At 31.7% G+C, this 20,725-nt stretch overlaps 2 protein-coding genes across 4 annotated transcripts in view; one reads left to right on the top strand and one right to left on the bottom strand.

The window, feature by feature from the left end:
• The window catches only part of Pi3K68D (phosphatidylinositol-4-phosphate 3-kinase catalytic subunit Pi3K68D), a 49,226-nt gene extending 30,354 nt beyond the window's left edge, over positions 1-18,872 (top strand). For all 3 annotated transcript variants that reach the window (XM_036360618.2, XM_014235955.3, XM_070112053.1), the window contains exons 15-18: positions 15,108-15,304; positions 17,376-17,464; positions 18,305-18,454; positions 18,522-18,872. In XM_036360618.2, the coding sequence (XP_036216511.2) occupies positions 15,108-15,304; positions 17,376-17,464; positions 18,305-18,454; positions 18,522-18,701 (616 nt within the window). In that variant the 3' untranslated portion in view covers positions 18,702-18,872. The remainder of the gene's footprint in view (positions 1-15,107; positions 15,305-17,375; positions 17,465-18,304; positions 18,455-18,521) is intronic.
• On the bottom strand, positions 1,814-12,226 carry LOC106618274 (uncharacterized). The gene is made up of 4 exons (XM_014235957.3): positions 11,592-12,226; positions 11,271-11,476; positions 6,592-6,676; positions 1,814-4,517 (listed from the first exon to the last, which is right to left on the bottom strand). The coding sequence occupies exons 1-4, from the start codon at positions 11,650-11,652 to the stop codon at positions 2,080-2,082; spliced, it is 2,790 nt and encodes a 929-aa protein (XP_014091432.2). The 5' UTR covers positions 11,653-12,226; the 3' UTR covers positions 1,814-2,079.
• Positions 18,873-20,725: the final 1,853 nt, after the last annotated feature.

The following is a 20,725-nucleotide window of genomic DNA, read 5'->3' as shown; positions in this document are numbered from 1 at the left end:
TATTGCTTAGAATATTCCTTGCCATTTAGTTCTAACCAAAGATAATTATTTAACATTGGTTTTCCCTTTTTTGAGTCTCATTAGCACAATTTCTCAATAGCAAATTAAAGCTCTTAGTATTTGAAAACAGAGTCTCTGGTACATTAAATTGATTTTTGTTTGTTGTTGAAACTGATTTCTAAATGTCAACTTGGCTTACAAAAAACTAACCTGAAAACTTTGTCAAATGTAGTATTTTTACCATATAAGTCTGTAAAAGGCAGAGTGTGACGACAAAGGGTGAGAGTGAAAACCCAAATATGTATCCAGCTCTAAATACGTTTGTGTTGTTTTAGTAGGGTGGGTCATATTCAATTATTATAACCGATTTTAACTTTCTTTGAGGCCGAAGACAGGGATGATATAGTGCACCTTTCGAAAGCAACAACCTTCTGTTTTATCTGCGTTTTTATAATAAACTTGATACTTTTACATCTTCAGCGGTATCAATTCCCTTTTTATACCCTGAACATCGTAAATTAAGTTTTCCACAATGCTTGTAACACCGAGAAGTAAATCTCGGATACCATTCAGAGCATACACATATAAATGATCAGCGTGACGAGCTGCGCCGATTTCCAAATTCCGATATCACCAAGAAGCTGCTTAATTTTTGGAATCGTCGGATCCAAATAAAGTTCTTGTATGAAATTTTTTTATTATACAAGATATCTTCACGAAATTGGGCATACATTATTATCCAAGGCAATGCTATAATTTACGAATATATTGTTCGCATTAAATTCAAGATAGCGATCTTTTTATACCCTTTTATGCTATAAGACTTATGCTATAAGATTTTCTTTTTTGGGTTTAATGCATTATCAGACGAGTCTTGTAAAAATAATTGCTGTCGGATAGGGAGAAAAATCGATCCCTTCAAAGCCTGGCAAAAGTCAGAACCCTTGTTTGTAGGAAAAATTCTTTGAAGAAGTTAGTAAATACATATTTATTTTGGATGTCTAGTTTCTGGGGATAAAGAAGCTGTGGTAAATATACGAACTCTATTTACTGGGTTTGAAGCTCCTCGCGGGAGCTTTTATATACCTTTATGTGAACTAATCCTTCGGTTTTTGAGTTATCGATCTGAAATTTTGCACACGTCTTTTTCTCACCAAGAAGCTGCTCATATGTCGGAACAGCCGATATCGGACCACTATAGCTATATAGCTGCCATACAGACTGAACGATCGGAATAAAGTGAATGTATGGAAAGTTTTTTCTTTTGATAAAATATCTTTAAGAAATTTTTTTGTTCAGATCAAGTCACTATAGCGTATAGCAGCCATACAAATCGATTGATCGAAATCAAGTTCTTGTAAGGAATATTTTGTAATTGTGAAGTGTAGTGTTCGGTGCAACCGAAGTTAATGTTTTTTCTTGTGTAAGTATTTATTTACAACAGCTGTGTAGTTCTGGGAGCAAAGGAGTTTTTCGGTGTTCAAGCACTGAGTTGTAAACTCTTAATGGAGGCCTTTATTTGTATTGATGTGATTTTAGTATCATTTATGACTTCTCACAAGTATAATTTATTTGGCGAGCTTTGTGTGTTGAAAATTAAGCTTTAAGCGAATTAATGGTGATATTTCAAAAAGTGAACCTAACCTTACTTAGCACAATCTGTTAGCAGATGAACTAGTTTGTTTTAGCACTTCCTTTACCCATATAAAATATATTTTAGTATATTAGAGCTGCTTCAGTAGATTACTTTGAATGATTCGGCCTCTCTAAAAGCTCAGTTATCATATATTATTCCAGAGAAGCTAGCACTACGTTTCTTTATATGGTCTTTTTTTTATAAATTTATGTTTTTTATTTCACTTAAACGTCTGTAAATATATTTTTTTGGCACATTACATGTATGTATTTTTAAAACCTAACTTTGGTTTAGCCACATTTAATACTTTTCGTCTTACGTAAGCCTCCAATTTCATTATGTATTCATCTTTAGTTCTACTCTCTAGATGTGAGCCGCATTTTGTTTTTTCTCCTGCTCTTCCAAGACTCTCTTGCTATTTTATAAGTCTCTCCTACTCGCTGCTAAGCCTCCGTTGAATTGTAATAGCTCTGCTCAAAGTATTGATGACGCGCCGCCGCATGCGGTTGGAATGTACTCATATGTTGCTGCGTCGCGACACGTTCCTCCATGAGCGTCACGCTTTGTACCGTCGTTGTTTGTGCGAGCGGATTGCGGTAGGATGGTTTTGGAGGCTCGCCTGCATTTGTAAGTATGGGTGTTAACGGCGTTGACGTTGTAGTGGTTTGTCGGCGGTGCCTTATCGCAGCCCAGCTGTCGTTTATTTCGCTCTCGGCTTGCTCAAGCGAAACCTGTGTGCCGAAAAGTAACCGCACTGGCGTTGGTGAGATGGTGCCTGCTAAAGTTTGATCTTGTGTGGAGTCACTACCAACATCTTTAATCGTCTCGTCGAGGTAATGGTTTTTTGTAATGCGCTGCATTGCTTTTGGGAAATATTGTGACGCCGCTTCGTCCTCGCCTGCGGTATCACTATCACTACTGGCAAAGTTTGTTATTGTTGAAAAGCTCGTTAATGCTTCCTGCTCCTCTCTGCCAGGCGATGTTTGAAAGTACTCTGTGTTGCTAAAATCGAAGGTGACTTTTTGACGCGCACGGGGGCGCGCTGTGGCTTCGGTCTGTACAGTTAGCGGCTCTTCGACTGGCTCGAAAATGCTGTCTTTATTGTGTTCGTGCACATAATCCTCATCCAAATCGGATATTTGCGGTCGCACATAGCTCGTGGGTCGGCGCTCTTTAAATGATTTAGTAGCGCTTTCATTGACCTCATCCACAAATTCAACGCTACTCGTCTGGTAGTGCGATGTTGTGGCTGCCGACTCGTCCTCGTCGTCGATGTTCGACAATTCACGGTGTATTTGCTCGGTATTGCGCACAAAAGCGGTTGGGCGTCGCTCCGTACGTAGTATTGATTCTTTATCGTAAGCGTCTTCTAAGTCTGATAATTTGAATTGCACGATTTGCTTGCCTGTTTCCTCACCACATTTAGGCTTATCCTCTCTTAAGTTTTCAAAACTCGCCCAATCCTCGTCGATGCTTTTGCCAAAGCCTTCGGGTTCCGGTGTCGTTATCAGCACTTGTTTCGGCAAGCGCTTCAAGCTGTTATTGCCCTCCAAGAACGCTGCCTCGTTTTCCTCGTATGAATGTCTTATTTTATCGAATTCTTCCTCAATATTGCTAGCAAAATCTCGATTGAGGTTGACATCTTTTTCGATCTCAAGCCAGAGATGTTTTTCTTTTTCATCATGATTTATATTAGCCTCCATCTCGTCCCATAACTCTTCGGGCTGCACTGTGCGCACGTAACCTGTTGGTCGTCGCATTTTCAAAGTTTCTTTTTCTTCGTTCAAAGTGTGTGAGAGCAGCGTCTCCTGCTCACCTAACTCTGGGTTCGCAAATTTCACTACACGCGTCGGCGCGTACGCTACTTCCGGCGTCTGTGGTCGCACAGGCTCTACATTTTCGTAACCAGTGCAATCAGCCACCGTAGCTGATTTCATTATCGTTTGTGGCTTAAAACCATCCAGTTCCTCGGCGTACTCTTCATCGCTGGTGAAAACAATGCTCGCTTGCGATTCGGGCCTCACTTGTTTGCCCGTTAAACGTTTATCTGTCTGCCAGCTGAAACGCGCTGCTGTGTTCGCGCCGCGTCCAACATTTGCGTTAGCAGTAGGCGCGCCATCGGCAACTGTACGTAACTCACCAGCACTCGCACGATTGAGGTGATCGTAATTGTGTCCGTGCATGCTTTCGAAGGCTGTACGCTCACTACTTTCATAGAATATGGGACTTTGTGCGCCAAAACTCGTTTGCAACGCATCCCATTTATTGCGGAAGTCCTCCAAGCCATCCGTATCGATCTCCTCGTACTTGATGTAACCGGTTGGTCGACGTTCGCCGAACTCTTCTACGCTGTGCGCACGTATTGCTTTCAAATCGCGGGCTTCAGCAAGTCCCACTTTGATATCGACCTCGTCGGGCCTTAGGTAGCCCGTTGCACGCCGTTCACTCAAATTTTGTTGCGTTCTTACTGTGTCTAACGATGGCGACTTGGCCTTCACGAACTTATGCATACCCACCGCCGAAGCATAGTTCGCCTCTTTGCTTGAATTACGATTGATACGTTTCGGTGGTAGTGGTGGTGATCCACGCTCTCGTAGTATACTCTCATCACTACCTTCGACATTCACTTCATTTGCTTTTATTTCATTCAGTTCCATTTGCCTGTACTTCTCCTCCAGTTCATCGAAAGTGGGCATTTCTTCGACCAGACTTATGGTGGGCGTGTGTTGCGGTGGTGGTGAGTCGACTGGTGAGGTTGGCGGTTCACGTGTTGGCGGCTCATATTCTTCGAAGATGGCACTGCGTACACGATCTTGCCGACGTGTTGGGGGGAGTGGAAAAAGTGAGGGTGTGCTTTGAGAGAGATTGCGTATGCGAACAGCTGGGAAAGAAATGAAAGGAAATTTAATAATAATAATAATTAATATGTTCTACATTTTATTGCCTTAAGGCAAATTTAAATAAATCTAATTAAAAATAAAAATACAATAAAAAAGAAATTGAAAATTAAATGCGAAGGAAAAATAGAATGAACTTGAAAACAAAAATGAAATGAAATAAGAAAAGCGTTAACTTCGGCTTCTCCGAAACTATAATACCCTTCGCAGGTGCATTTTTTTTGGCATAAAAATATCTTCATCTTGATTTGGTTCGTTCAGTTTATATGGCAGCTATATGCTATAGTGGTCCAATATCGCCGATTCCGACAAATGAGCAGCATCTTGGTGAGAAAAGAACGTATGCAACATTTTTGGTCTGACTGAGGGACTAGTTCACATACGAGAACTTATTTATAGTCGGACAGACGGACACGACTAAATGACTCAGCACGTCATATATTATATATACTTTGTAGGGTCTCCGACGTTTTCCTTAGGTTGTTTCAAACACCATTGCGAACTTAAAATACCTCTGTTTAGTGTATGATAAAATAAAAAAATAAAATGAAAATAAGTAAAATTAATACAAAAAAAAAAAAAAAAATACAAAAATAAAATATATAAAAAATTTTATAAATTAATTCTTAAAATTTAAAGTAAATAATAAAATGACAAAAATCAAAGTAGCATTAAATATTGACATAAATATAAATAAAATAAAAAAATAAAATATCATAAACATTAAACTTTATTATTATAAAATTTGCAAGTTTTAAATATTTGTTTAATAAAGTGGGACACAAAAATAAGAAATGTTTAATATAATTTTTTTTGTTTAATATATGGTGATATTAAAAGTAATATAAAATAAATTAAAAAATAAGCAAGAAATTTTTCAAACCAAATTATTGTTACGTTTTTGTTATAAAAGTCATGAAAGTAATATAACTGATTTAACAAATTTTTTTTTTTATTTTATATTAAGTTTTTTTTATTAAATATAGAAATTTTTAAAAGTAAAATTTAAAAGTATACTCTGTTATTTCCACATTTAATTATATCAAAATAATATAACAATGAAAAATAATATAAAAAAGCATAACGCAAAATATTAAAAATAAAAAATTGTTTATGCTCGAAATATTATTATTTTATCATTTGTTTGCATTATACGATTTCTTTTTTATAAAAAAAAATATTAATAATATAAAATAATATAAATAAAATAATGTAAAACGAGTAAAAAAATGTAATATAAAATGTATGATCTTTCTTTTTTTAATTTTTGATTTCTTTATAAAAATTAATTTTTAATTTTTTTAATAATTAAGATCTCAAAATAATATAAAAAATACTTAAATCGCATGAAAATTGATTTTAATTATATTTAAATTATAATATATTAATTTTAATTACACAAATTTTCAAAAATAAAATTGGTGAAAGTAGAATTTTTTTAAGCTCCAAAGAAATAATCGAGTTTTTAAAGAATATGTAAATTTAAAATAGTTTTTTTTTTTTAATTTTGTTATTTTTAAATTAATTTAATAAAATTAAGGTACTTAAAAAGTTATTTCAATTAAATTATATGACTTTTAACTAAATAAAAAATTAAATTAAATAAAAAAAATAAAAACTTAAAATTTGATTTTAATTAATTTATATGACTTTTAATGAAATAAAAAATTAGTTCAATTGAAAAAAAAAATTTAATTAATATAAAAGTTAAAAACGAAAATTGGAATATAAAATTTGTTTAATTAAAACAAAATTATTTTAAATTAACAAAGCAGCGTTCAAAAGCATTTATGTATGTATGTATGCAAAACGAAATGTTATTTTTTTCAATTAATGTTAAACTTAATTTGGGTTTACTGTAAATGCTTAATAAAAAATTAAAGCTCTTTGAATATCAAACCATATGTTATATTCGAAACTTCCCAACTTACATATGTAAGTATTTTCACAAATTGTGTGTTCCCTAACACTAAAGCATACACACATATGTACATATATATGTATGTATACATGTATATTCGTATACATACATATTTGCACTACATAAATAATACATACGCGGCAATTGTTTTGTTGGCACAATGTCCAAATCATCCTCTTGTCGGCGCCGAAAAACGCCATGCACCTCAACTGGTTCACGTATCTGCACAAGAACAAAAGCAAATTATTATTATATTATTGTTTATATAGGTATATATACATATGTATTTATATGAGGGTGCTTCAAATTAAAAATATATATATATATGTATGTACAATATATATTTTTTTTCCAACCTTTAACCACTCAAAAATGAATTTTTTTTGGATTTATTATTTTTATTATATTTATTTATTTATTTTTATTAAACAATTTTTTGTAATACAATTTTTTTTCATAACTTTTTTTTTCATGGAAAGTTTCATTGCACTCTTAGACTGCACCCATATTTGATATGCATGTTTGTATATGAATTAATTGTTCGATATAAATATTAACCAAATGGCAAAAAGGCAAACGAAATAAATTATTGGCGAAAATCTGACTAATGCACATTTTATTTGCATAATTAAAAAGATAGAAGACAATAGCAACAACAACTAAAATTATAAAAATATATCTGTAAACCGATAAAAGGCTTGCAAAGCGTCGCCGCCGCTGCCACTGATAAGCAAAACCAATCAACGTAAAAGCTGGTACTTTTTGCTTCTCCTTTTTTGCTGTGTTTTTTATTTTTGTTGTATAACCGATAGCGCTGTACAGTTGTGCATACATGTACTCATATACACATACATACGTAGGTTTACTGTATTTATGCAATACAATATACACACACACACATGCGCACACCAATTAATTTGTGTTATCAAAATCAAAGTGCGACAAAGCTTTAATTTCCCCAACACGCACTTCTTTGACTGGGAGCACCATTTGTCTGCCTGCCTGTCCGTCCGAGTATCATAAATATTGCATATACATATGTAACTAGTCATATGTTGATCGGTAAAAGAAAACATTCAATAAAGTCTGTTTTGCTTAGTTTTGCCTTACAACCGTTGGCAAGTGGCAGGCACGGCGTGGAAGGAAGCTTCTGTCTCATGGGTTGGGTGTGTGTATAAAGATGAATATGTGCTTGGAGCTATGCGTCATAGGGCTGTAGAAATTATATATTTATGCAATATTTATATTGTATTTTTTACATATTATATGTAATTTGTATATGGCTTATATGTTTTTTATATAAATATTACTTATAAATAATCTACGTACTTTCTAATATACGTATAAAGTAAATGCTAGCTCCTCAAAATTTGCAAGATCATATATACATATATTATCTATAAATAATCTACATTCTTGCTATAAAGTATAAAGTAAATTATAGTAAATGCCCGCACCTCAAAAATTTCCAAAATTTCTATTTTCTGTTAATTAACTCATTTTTCACACCACCTATTTTCCATTTTTTATCGACATTTCTTATCACTATCAAATTTATCCAGATTTATGACCTATTTACAATCGTAAAATATCAGTGCTTATATTACATATATATCTTTAATCAGTTATTCTAATACAGTCTAAGTGGATCGTTTGAAGTTATGCGTTTCAATTGTTTTTGAAGTGGTTCAAATCTATTGAAAATTTTTTACGTTTTTATCATATATATGAGTTCTACTATTTTTATACTCTCGCAACATGTTGCTACAGAGTATAATAGTTTTGTTAACCTAACGGTTGTTTGTATCACCTAACACTAATCGAGTTAGATATAGGGTTATGTATATATAAATGATCAGGATGAAGAGACGAGTTGAAATCCGGGTGACTGTCTGTCCGTCCGTCCGTCTGTCCGTCCATCCGTGCAAGCTGTAACTTGAGTAAAAATTGAGATATCTTCATGAAACTTGGTACACATGTTTCTTGGTACCGTAAGACGGTTGGTATTGCAGATGGGCATACTCGAACCACTGCCACGCCCACAAAACGCCATTAATTAAAAACAAATAAATTACCATAACTAAGCTCCGCAATAAGATACAAGACTGTTATTTGGTACAAAGGATCACATTAGGGAGTGGGCGTGGTCCCGCCCCTAATAAGTTTAATGTGCATAGCTCCTAAACCGCTTAAGCTATAATAACCAAATTCACTGGGAGCAAATGTTTTAAGACGATGTGAAAATGGGTGAAATCGGGTGACAAGACCGCCCACCCCCCATATAACGGTACAGTTAAAACATACTAAAAGCGCGATAAACCAAGCACTAAACACGCCAGAGACATTAAATTTATATCTGGGATAGTATGAGATGACTTTATAGGAACCGCGTTCAAAATTAGTCAGTGGGCGTGGCAACGCCCACTTTTAGGTGAAAACCCATATCTTGGGATCTGCTTAACCGATTTCAACCAAATTCGGTGCATAACGTCCTTTTCATATTTCTATGTTATAGTGCGAAAATGGGCGAATCGGACTACAACCACGCCTGTTTCCCATATAACACCATTTTCAATTCCATCTGATTCTTTCACTTTCCACTAAGCATATCAAACAACAATGATTATATCGGGGTAAAACTTTGCGTGAATAATATGTTTAAAGTATGCCACCTTGTGACCAAAAATTGTCTAAATCGAACCCCTAAGTACTAAATATGTGGACCCCAGTGCCTATAGTTGACCTTCTACCGAAAATATCAGTCAATCCACAAAGAAATCACAAACGAGTATACCATTTGACTTTGCGAGAGTATAAAATGTTCGGTAACATCCGAACTTAGCCCTTCCTTACTTGTTTTTTATGTTTTTCATTTTTTCAATTTTGAGGTTATATTTCTAAATACTACCAATAAATTGTTTTTGAGTACTTTGTTTTTTATATTTATATTTTCTAAATTTTGTTTATTAATATTTTGGTTTTGCGATTATATTTTTATACATTTTATACCTTTTATTTTATTACTTTTATTTTATATAACACATATGTTTGTATACTCTTTTCTGTCAAGACTGAATTTTAACCTGAATTGACAGCTACCTGTTAAACACTTCCTAAACATATCCCTGTCTAATTGTAGTCAAGCAGTATTTTCGAGTGCTCAGAGCTTTTGAAAATGTTTTATTTCTTTTTGAATATCCTTTCCTGAGGCACTATAGTTTCTTCCAGCTTAAAAAAAAACATGCCCGGACAGTTACGGTTTTTTTACAAGCCGAAGTTGTCCTAAACTACATTCTCTCTTTTTCTAAAAAAAATTTATCACTGTGAACAATTTTTTGTAATTTTTTTAACCACAAAAAGCATTGCCGAAATAATTTTACAAAATTCTGCCGGTTCCGGTTACGTTGACCCACTGTCGTGTGAGTGCCTTTCCATTTCCTTCGGCCTTAAGCCTATCTTATTGTATGCTGGCTCTATAAAAGAAAAGTTTCGAACTGGTATAAAACCCGTATAAAACTTTGCTAATCTTATTCATTTTAGAGCTAAATGAAAAAATAAGATTTACTGTTACAACCTGCTATAAAATTGTTTCTTTCGTTGAAAGATATTCATAAACAGATTTGATTCAGGTAATACCTACAAATCCAACTCTGTTGTACCCTGCTACAACACTTACGAAGCTTACCTAAGACTAAGACTATATAAATATCATTACTACAATTATCGTCAAATTGTATCTTTGATTACCTAAATATTTTAGGAACACGATCTTTACACCTTATGAAATTAATAAAACAGTCTTTAGTACTATCTTTTTTTCTTTTTCTCTTTTTTCTTCTTTCTTTTTTCTTCTTTCTTTTTTACTATCACAAAGCCATTCATTCTCCACAAACATTATTGTTTATTGATGCAAATTCGCAATTGTCCATTATCTAATAGTTGAAAATTCAGCTTGTGATTTTCTGAAATTTCCAATGATGCACAATAAAACACGGAACTTATACGTAGAGTTGTTGATTGAGACGCTGTTGGCGGTGAATCGCTTTCGTAAAACATTTCCGACGGCTACATGTGAGGAGAGAATCGATAAGTAGATAGAACTATGCTATGCAATGAAAGCTAAAATAAATGGAGTAAACTTAAGTTTATTTGAGAAACTTTACTTTCTTTAGCACCAGCGATTTTATTGGCGACCATACTTTTCAAGATATCATGCTAAGCAATAAACAGCGCATATAATTTCAATAAACGTAGGTAAAACAGTTCATGTACTGGTTTTACAAGTGTTTCAGGTATAGATCTGCCTTACTGATGAAAATTTGTTTTGATTTTACAAGTACCAACTTAGTAATATCTCTCAAACAAGCAATACAACTAAACAAAACAAAAAAAATGCAATTGTTTCTTAAATTGCTAATTTTAGACTCAATTTTCGAAATTTCATATAGATTCGTAAACAATGCTTACAACTTCGAAACGACTACAAAAATTGCTTCAAAATATCTTTTGCAAAAACATATATGCATACATTCACTAAACTGAACTGGATTTAATTTGATAACTCAAACACCAACTTGGCAAAGTTCAACGCCGATTTTAGATTTCGCACAAAGCTCAGGCGTAAACCGTTAAAAGTTGCAAAAAAGAATTAAAATCTTGCTAGACACTACAGTCCACACCGTAGTCTCCTAAAGCCACTGCGAAGCAGACCTCGAGAGCCCAACTACAGCGAATCTTAACACTTGTCTTCTTGCAATTTCTTAGACGTAACACACGTTTTCGTTTGCCCTCTTCAACACTTTGTTCATTTCTTTACCTCTTGCGAAATGCGTTTCTCCCGACTGCTGCGCGTACGTAACGGCAAAGTAGGCGTGGCACCACCCGCCGCACCATTGCTCGTACGGCTATGGTCGAATGTCAGCCGATGCTTGAACCACCAAATTTTTATGCCCACCAATGTGGATATCATGCAAATGAAGACGCCAACACATGCCAGCATGGCAAAGATACCATTATCGTCACCTATTTGTATTTAATAATTATTATTTTTTTGGTTTTGTGAAATAAGTTGATAAATTGAGTTTGATTTTGTAGTGCAAAATAAATATGCTTGTTGTAATTGTTGTTGTTAGCCCACCTGCGCTATTGGCGTTGACGCCGCCAATATCAGTTGCATCGATACTGCTGATTTTAGCCATAATTTTGCTATAATTTCAAAACTTTTGTTTCTAATTAAATTTTTGTTGCCAAATAATTTTGATATTTCACATTGCGTTTTGAAGTTTCATATTGTCAGAGCATTTTTGAGCACCACACACGCATACGTGCATATATTTGTGTGTATGTATGTGTGTAGATATGTATTTTTGAACACTTTAGCCTTGTCGAACGCAGCAAAACTTCAGCGATTTTATGCGTTTTTGCTTTTATTTTGAATTTGCTGCAATTACGTTTGTATCGAACTCTGTTACCGTTACTTTGCTTATCACTGCGTTTTTTTAAATTTATTTTTATTTTTTTTCTTGTTTGCTGCACGCCTTGATATCTAAGAAGTCAATTAAAATTTCTTCTTGTATTTTTTTATGCTTAGTTGGTATTTTTTTTTTGTTTTTGTAATTTACTTTAATTTTTTTCTATATTACTTTTGTTACTGTTACTCGATTTTGCCGCTTGCTCGGCGTGTCTGCCTCGTACGCGTTTATCAAATCGAATGACAAAAGCTTCGAGGTTGCTAAGTTAGCCCGCTCGCTGGCTGTTTGCTTGGCTTGTTGGCTGTTAACTACTGTTTTGGCAACAACAACAACCACCGGAATCTACTCAACGTCAATTGTTTTGACTTTAACCACTGCCATGAATTGTTAATAAAACACTTTGTTGCTTTTGTTAGTTTTTTGTGCTTTACTCTTTGGCAACAATTTCTCATTACTATTCAGCCATTGGTGTTACCGCGTCGGGTAGGGTTCTTGCCTACTTTGAAAGTTTTTATACATTTTTTATGTAAAGATTTTGTTTAATTTATTCTGTTTGTTTTAATTTTGACATCAATTTATTTGATTTTATTTTTTATCTTAATATCTTTCAATTTTAATTTTAGTATCATTATTTCATAAAACTTTTATTTTTCATTTATTTAAGTTTTTACTGTAATTTGGGTATTTTTTATTTTATTTAAAATTAATTTTAAGTTTTTCATTTATATATATATTTTAAATGTTTTTACTTTTACTCTTTTTTATATAACTTCATTTATGTTTTTGATAAATTTATTATTTTCTGGTTAATTATTTTTAAATATTATTATAAAATTTTGCTATTTAATCTATTACATCCTTTATTTTAAATACTTTTATCAGATATATATTATTTATTCGTAAAATTTTTTTTTCTGTTCATATATTATTTAATTTTTTTAATTTATCCAACCCTTATTTTTTTTCTTTTTTACTGATACTTATCAACTAAAAATATCGACCTAGATATAGGGTGATGTATATGCATATGATCAGCGTGACGAGACGAATCGAAATCCGGATGACTGTCTGTCTGTCCATCTGTCCGTGCTAAAGCTTGCTTGAGTAAAAATTGAGATATCATTATGAAACTTTGTACACGTGTTCTTTGGCAAAAATGGGCGGACGTATTCGTTGATGGGCATAATCGGACCAGTGCCACGCCCACAAGACGACATTAATCGAAAACCTACAAATTGAAATTAAAATTTACAACCGAGATGCTACTAGTAGGCTTTATAGTCGCCAGAATACAGACCGAAAATAGGCGAAATCGGGATACAACCACGCCTACTTCCCATATAGCACAATTTCAAATTCCATATGATTCTTTCATTTTCCAGTACACAAATAAAGCAGCACTGAATTTATTCGGATAAAACATTGCAAAAATAGTGTATTTGAGTCTAAAAATTGTTAAAATCAGACCATAACTGTTCAACACATCCCCACATACCGAATATGTGTACCCCAGTGCGTGTGGCTGACTTTTTCCCGAAAATATTAGTCCATTTAAGAGATATGTTATTAAAATTTGCTTTGTTATTAAAATTTGCTTTGTTTCTTTGAAAATAATTTACGCTTCTGTAAAAAATGAGTTGAATCGGGTCAATACTTCCCTTAGCCCTCAACTTTCAATTGACTTTATACCACATATATCGGTATTATTTTAATTAAACTGAGAGAGCGTATTTTTTCAATAACAGTATATCTTTCTTCCTAAAATGAATAAAATCGGACGAAAACTTGCCTTAGCCCTCATATAACTGATATTCAGGATTTTGAAACATTCGGCTGACTTTACTCCATCTACATGTTTATATTTATAAAATTGCTTGAAAATGAGTTCTTAAGTATACCTGTACCATGTCAAAAATTAATGCAATCAGCCCTTCCATTCCTCTGCCCTCAATATATCCTATATAATGATTTCCGACTTTCCACTTGACTTTAAACCGTTTAGGTTGTTCAAAATGTGTGATATTTTAATGAAATCAAGTGGAAACGTTTTCTTAAAGGCTATAAAATTATATTAATGGTTTGGCGCTCAATATAAATGAAATTGGTCTTGGTCTAAACCTCATAATCCTAATATAATGAATTTTAAACCTTTGATTGACTTTTGCACATCAACTCAATATATTAAATTTAGCCTCTTCGGTTGAGCTTATGTCAGATATATCTTATTTGAGTATGACTTAAGTATAATTTTCGCTGATGGGAAGTTAAATTAAGTAATAAAACTATGTAAATATGACCTTTAAGTTAATATGGTACCAAAATTTGATTGTAGTCCCACAATTTCATGGAATAATGAGGTTGAACCCTTTTGCTAAATTTTTTAATATTGCCAACAGAAAGTATTTAGCCGGCTTTGATCCTTCAAAGTTCCAAGAGCTCAATACGTTCGATTACACCCGAACTCAAGCTCTCCTTACTAGTTTATATTTAATTTATTTTATATTAACTTTTAATTTTATTTCTTTTAACCGCTTTTTTTGCCAATTTATTATTTTTCTTATTTTTTTTAACCTCTTTTTTAATAACCCTTATGTTTGATAGTTTTTATTTTTATAATTTTTTTCACCACCGAAGTGACCCAATTGTAAAAAATACTCTTTGTAGCTTAGCAAATTTAATATTTGTATATTGCCTATTTGTTTCAACCATTACTGTAGATTAACTGTTACCTATCACACGTGCCATTCCCTTATTAGTCGCACCAAAAAAGCTCTCATCTGTCGCTATTTCAGTTGGCACAATCTCTGTTAGCGCTTTTATGATATGTTTTACGTCGAACTACATAATAAATTTAATTTAATATTTTCTGCAACAAATTTTATCAACGTTTCCCTGACATTTGCGTTATAAAAACAAACGCATAAAATGTGTTTTCATTATAATTTGTTTATATTAATTTCACTTTTTTTTATTTAAGTTGTTCTCACCGCTCACTTTTATGACGGCCCAACTTTATTAGCCCAGTTACTACATTTTACTCCACCGCCAACTAATTAATTTCCATGCAGCTCTAACTTACTCTCTCTATTTGAATTTCTCTTTACATTTCTTTCAATTATCTTTTATTATTTATTTTCGTATGTACTATATTATTGTGGTTTTCTTCATTTTATTTTTTCTAGTTTACCAAGTGGCATGCATGTCGGCCGCTCGAATGTGAAGTCGGTAGCTGAGCGTCGCCTCCCACAAATACAACGTTTTCTCATCTCACTCTTCAATTCAGCGGATGAGATTGCGCACTCGGATTTGGTGTATACATTCTTTCATCCCTTGTTGCGTGATCAGCAGGAGGCTAAGTTGACGGTGTCTAAAGTTAAAGGTAAGTAACTAACTCGATATGTTACTTTTGATAAGCGTGTGACACGTGCAGCTTCGTAGTCAAAGAATAACAAAAACTACAACAAAATAGTAAGGAATAGTGAAGTTCGGTCGCCACCAAATATTGTATACCCTATACTTTTTGCGAGGGAATTAGTAAAATTAATAGAAGTAAGTTAGAATAATTTTTTTTTTTGCTTTGGTTTGTTTTTCTTCTACCGTATTCCTCTTTGTCGGGGTTGGAGATATTTTTGGAATTTCTTAAAATTTCGTCACTTGCAGATTTGTCAAGTCTGAAGCTATGCTGATATGCTAATAAGTAAGTTGTGAACGGTTTTTAACCTTTCACACAACTAATCAGCTATTTCATGATAGTTTACCCAATTTTTGAGATCACCTCTCTTGTGTGCCGAGTATATTAGCATAAACTACTCGCTACTGTCTTCGCTTAGTTTAGTGGGCAACAGCCGTTTCTTTCTTATAGTGGGGTTTCTGCCACATATTTGATTAACCATATTCTTCAGTTCATTTTCATTGGTCGCCGTCAATAGTGGTGCACTTTAACGTCACAATATTGTCGTTTTATTATCAACTGCGTTTTAGGTGGTGAGTCCGAAAGCAAGCACCCAACCCCAACATTGCAGTGACATAGGTTTATATACTACAATACATTTTTACATAGTCGTTCATAACTTACAAGAAAGATCTTGTGGATTAAGGTACGGGTCCACATTTATAAGTCAAGGTCCCACTGAAGTTCTCACTCTCTCTTTCTCTCTCTCCCACTAAGCCACAACTAAAATTTAATGCAGCTTAGTTAAATCTCAAGGAAAATAGATAGAAAATGTGCTGATATCAGATTCTTCCCCAGTTAGCCATATTTCCGAACTATAAGTTATGTAAAACAATTCTCTCATTAAATACTTTCAAGTTTCGATCTGTTAAGCAATTTTTAGGTAAAAGCTTTACTATATTGTCCTTTGGATTTTAGTCGAGAGAGGTCTTATATATGTCATATATGGTTCCCAGAATAAAAATTAAAAAACGCTTTATGTACGAATACCGCTCGGATTTTTAAATTTCAAAAACAAACACACCCCAAGTCACAGCTTCAACCGGCTTGTGTTATTTCGCTACAGAAGTTAATTAGTCACGATTAGTGGGCAAATGCTTACACAAGCGTTTGAATATGTTTTTCTGAACATTTGTGTTATCGGTATTTCGTAATAAACGCGCTGTAGCAGCTTTTTGTTGTTCTTATTACTATTCGCTTTCGATTAGATTAAATGAATATCCATGTGTATATGCGTAATATATGTTAATAGGTCAACAAATATATGAAGTTACGTCAGTATATAAAGTTAAGACTTCGGCAGTGAAAGTAGAACAGCTGATTTTGACTTTCAAGACATGTTCTCACTAGCATATCTTTAGGCAGAACATGCTTTGTTTCCACATAAAAAATTTAAAAATAGATAGAATTTAAAGGGTGTTGAATATGAGGACAGAATTTTAAGCCAGACAATTCGTTTTGATTGGAGGTGGCTTAAACCATAAAAAAAGAACTGAAAAAATCAACTACGGCTAAATGATCTGTATAAAATATATCTCTTTGTGTGAAGATCCTATCAAATGTTAAATGTAAATGAGAGCATAACTCGTAGATAGATCATCATTCCTATCTATTTGGCTACAAATTTTCGTTTAAACTATGCACTTAGTCACATAAGACAGAAACGGGTAAAGAGTACTTTGTACTCTGTAGTTAGCTATACTCCCTTGAACTAATTGAAACTCTTTGACATGCGGGAGCTAGGTTTTTACAGAGGAAAAATTAAAACTTATTAAAGATAAGCGTTCTTAAAGTCATTCTGGGACAAATTCGTACTAAAGTTGAAACAAATTTAAAATCATATTGTTTGATATTGGATCTATATTGTATATATTATAAAATGCGGATATCCCTAAATTTCTCGAGTATAAAATGGGTCTAGTAATCTATTTAATTATTACTATTAAGTATTTTCCATTCTGCTTTATCATATTATAATAATCATTTTTGTTTTTTACAGAGATCAAACAGCATACGCGTGAGAATCCTTATGAAGTTGGTCAGATAAAATTATCATTACAATATCGCCGTGGTGTCTTAACAGTGATGGTGAGTGAAATAAATAAATATGTACTTTTTTTGAATTACCAAAAAAAAATATTGAAAGTCACGGGCAAGCAACAATTTATAATAATTTATGAAGTGTGATATTTGAGAAAAAAATATTTGCTTTTATTATTAAAATATATTATATTTATTTTTGTATCACAAATTTTTTCGAAAACTTTTTTTTATTATGTGTTGTTATACGTTTTTATAGTTTTGTTTTAACCTAGTTCAGAACTAAATAATTTTTAATTTGATTTGATTTGATTTGATGTGATGTGATTTCATTTTTAAATTTAATTTTTTCTAATTGAATGACATTTTTTTATATTATATTTAAATGAAATTTATTTATTTAATTTTAATTTTTCTTATTTCGTTTATAAACCAATTTAATTTAATTTTCTTCTAAGTGAATAACATTTTTTAAATTTTATTAAAAATTATTTATTTGCTTTTATTTTTTTTTTTTAATTTTTCTTATTTTGTTTATAAATTAATTTTAAATTTAATTTTCTTTTGATTGAATTAAATTTATTTTAATATTTTATTGAAAATTATTTGTTTCATTTGATTTAATTTTAATTTTTTACTATTTCGTTAATAAACAAGTTTTTAATTTAATTTTTTCTAATTGAACTAATTTTTTTCTTATTCTAATGAAAATTATTTATTGGATTTGATTTGGTTTTAGTAAAATTAATATTATATTTTTTTTAATTTCGTTATTAAATTTATTTTTTTTAAATTGTTTAAAAATATTTTATTGAAAATTTTTAATTAATTATGTAATGTAATTAATTATTTTTTCAACAAAATAAAAACAAAACCTCATTTTTATAGATTCATCACGCTAAGGGCCTGCCCATGCTGCAAGGTGGCCAAGAGCCCAATACCTATGTCAAATGCTATCTTAAACCGGATGCAACCAAAGTGACGAAGCGCAAAACGAAAGTGGTGCGAAAGACCTGTGTACCCAGTTTTATGGAAACGGTAAATAAGAAACATAAATAAAAAACAAATAAAAATTAAAATAATTCTTAATCTACTCGCAATGTAGCTCGAGTACCGCATGCCATTGGAGCACATACAAAATCGCTTTCTACACGTGACCGTCTGGTCACATGACACACTACAGGAGAATGAACTGCTGGGCGGCTTTCAAGTCGATCTATGTAAATACGATTTGCGCAAAGAGCTGATCGACTGGTTTCGACTCGGTCCGATGCCAAGAAATTGAGGCACACAAAGTATACACAATGTAAAATGAAAGTAAAAGTGTTACTATAACTGTACATTCAACGCTCGGCAACTATGCAGTACGCCGCCACAGCAGAAATATGCAAAGAGTTTTGTGAAAACTAACTGCAAGGCAACAGTATTTCTTCCGCACACACATACATACATATAATACACATATAGACACCACTCTACAGGGACACCCATTAGGGGTTGAGCAATAGTTACATATTTGTATGAGAACTTATTGAAATAAATACATACATATTATAAATACAAAGCAGCTTGGCAGCCAGTAAGCAGTAAACAGTAATCGGGTTCTAAAAGAACTGGCATTACATAAAAGCATACATATAATACATACATATACATATGTATATATATTTTTATAAATAAATTTACTTAAATGCAGCATGCCTAAGCGTTGACTGCTCGACGATTTTCTCTCTATGCAAAACACTTATGAAATGGACATTCCAATTTATGCATATAGAATACAGTAATGAAAAAGAAAGAAGGAAAAAAAAACAAGCAATAAAAAATTAATGAAGCGAACAATACAGTAATGGAAGCGGATTATGTTTAAGAAGTTAAATTCAAAAACGGATACAAAATATAAGCAAATTTAAATTTTACAACTTTATACGTTAGCAATGAGTTTTCGAAATTCGAAAATGTTAAATTTATACCTCTAAGTCCTAATTTTTAAAGCAATTGTTTATTAAAATTGAGCATAGGCATAATAAAGTATGACTTAAATGCCAACTTTTGGGCTCAAAATTTGTTTTGTTTAGTAATTTACTCATATGTGTATAAACTCGGAACTCATAAAATTAAAATTCAAAAGTGTTTTTTTTTTTATCTATATAGAAAATAATTTTTTATTCAATTGCTATCTCAAAAAAAGAATATACATACAATTATTAATATTACATAATTATAGGTAATTTCTCTGTTGAAAGTGCGAAAACGTTAAAATTAAATTTTGAAATTTTAATTCTATGTTATACAAAATTTTTTCAAGCAATTGCTTTCCAAATTTTAAATTATAAATATTAGTGTGAAAAATACAAGAAAAATTTTAGACTCAAAACTTGTTTATTTTATTTCATTTTATTATATATAAATTCAAAAATGTAAAAATTGAGTTTTGAAATTATCTAAATTTGTAAAAAAAGTATTTTTTAATTGAGTATATAAACAAAATTATGAGTTAATATTGTACATTTATAGGTAATTTCTTTTATATCTTAAAATTCGAAAATGTAAATATTGTTTAGAAATTGTATTTATGCTTATATATAAAAAATATTTTTTCAAGCAATTGCTTTGTAAATTTAAGAATTTTCATCTGTTTTATTTAGGAATTTTTATAAAATGTTAAACATAAATTTCGGAGTTTACTTTTTTAAAAAAATATGTTTCAAGCAATTGCTTTCCAAATTTTCAAATATGTATAGCAGTATGAGTAATGCAAGCATAAAACTTGTTTTGCTATTACTTTCGATTATATATAAAATCGAAAATTTACAAACTAACTTTCGAAGTTATATTTATTTCTAAAAAAATAGTTTTCGAACAATTGCTTGCAAATAAATGTTGTATTTAATATTTTCCCTTTTTATTATTTCAATTTAAAAACGTTAAAATAAATTTTTTGAAATTAATACACATATATATACGAGAATAAGAAGACATTTTTTTCGAGTAATTGCTTTCTAAAATCAAGGGAGATAAATTTTTTTGCATAACTTTAAGCTCTAAATTTCTTTAGTTCTCTCTTTTATACTTTAGAAAATAAAATTACATTTTGAAATAGTATTTCTAATATTATATATTAAAAAATCATTTTTATTGCAATTATTTTTGAAATTGAGCATATCTTTAGACTCAAATCAACTTTTTTTTTGTAAATTCGATTATTATTATATTACGAATTTCGAAAACTTATTGCAATTACGTGCCTATGGTAACACTGTATGTATTAAATATTAATAGTTTTTTTAGCGGTTCTCTTTTGTTTTA

The sequence above is a fragment of the Bactrocera oleae genome, chromosome 6 (genome assembly GCF_042242935.1).
Source record: "Bactrocera oleae isolate idBacOlea1 chromosome 6, idBacOlea1, whole genome shotgun sequence".
NCBI classification, from domain to species: Eukaryota; Metazoa; Arthropoda; class Insecta; order Diptera; family Tephritidae; genus Bactrocera; species Bactrocera oleae.
Note: the sequence above shows the minus strand (reverse complement) of the source record. Positions and strands in the feature narration are given on the sequence as shown.

What these genes read in the sequence shown, in the direction of transcription:
- LOC106618274 (XM_014235957.3), bottom strand. Translation starts at nt 11,652, where the DNA reads ATGGCTAAAATCAGCAGTATCGATGCAACTGATATTGGCGGCGTCAAC. An exon ending in AGAAACGCATTTCGCAAGAG is followed by an intron (nt 6,677 to 11,270) that starts GTAAAGAAATGA and finishes GTTCTTGTGCAG; the next exon opens with ATACGTGAACCAGTTGAGGT. An exon ending in GCCAACAAAACAATTGCCGC is followed by an intron (nt 4,518 to 6,591) that starts GTATGTATTATT and finishes TTTCTTTCCCAG; the next exon opens with CTGTTCGCATACGCAATCTC.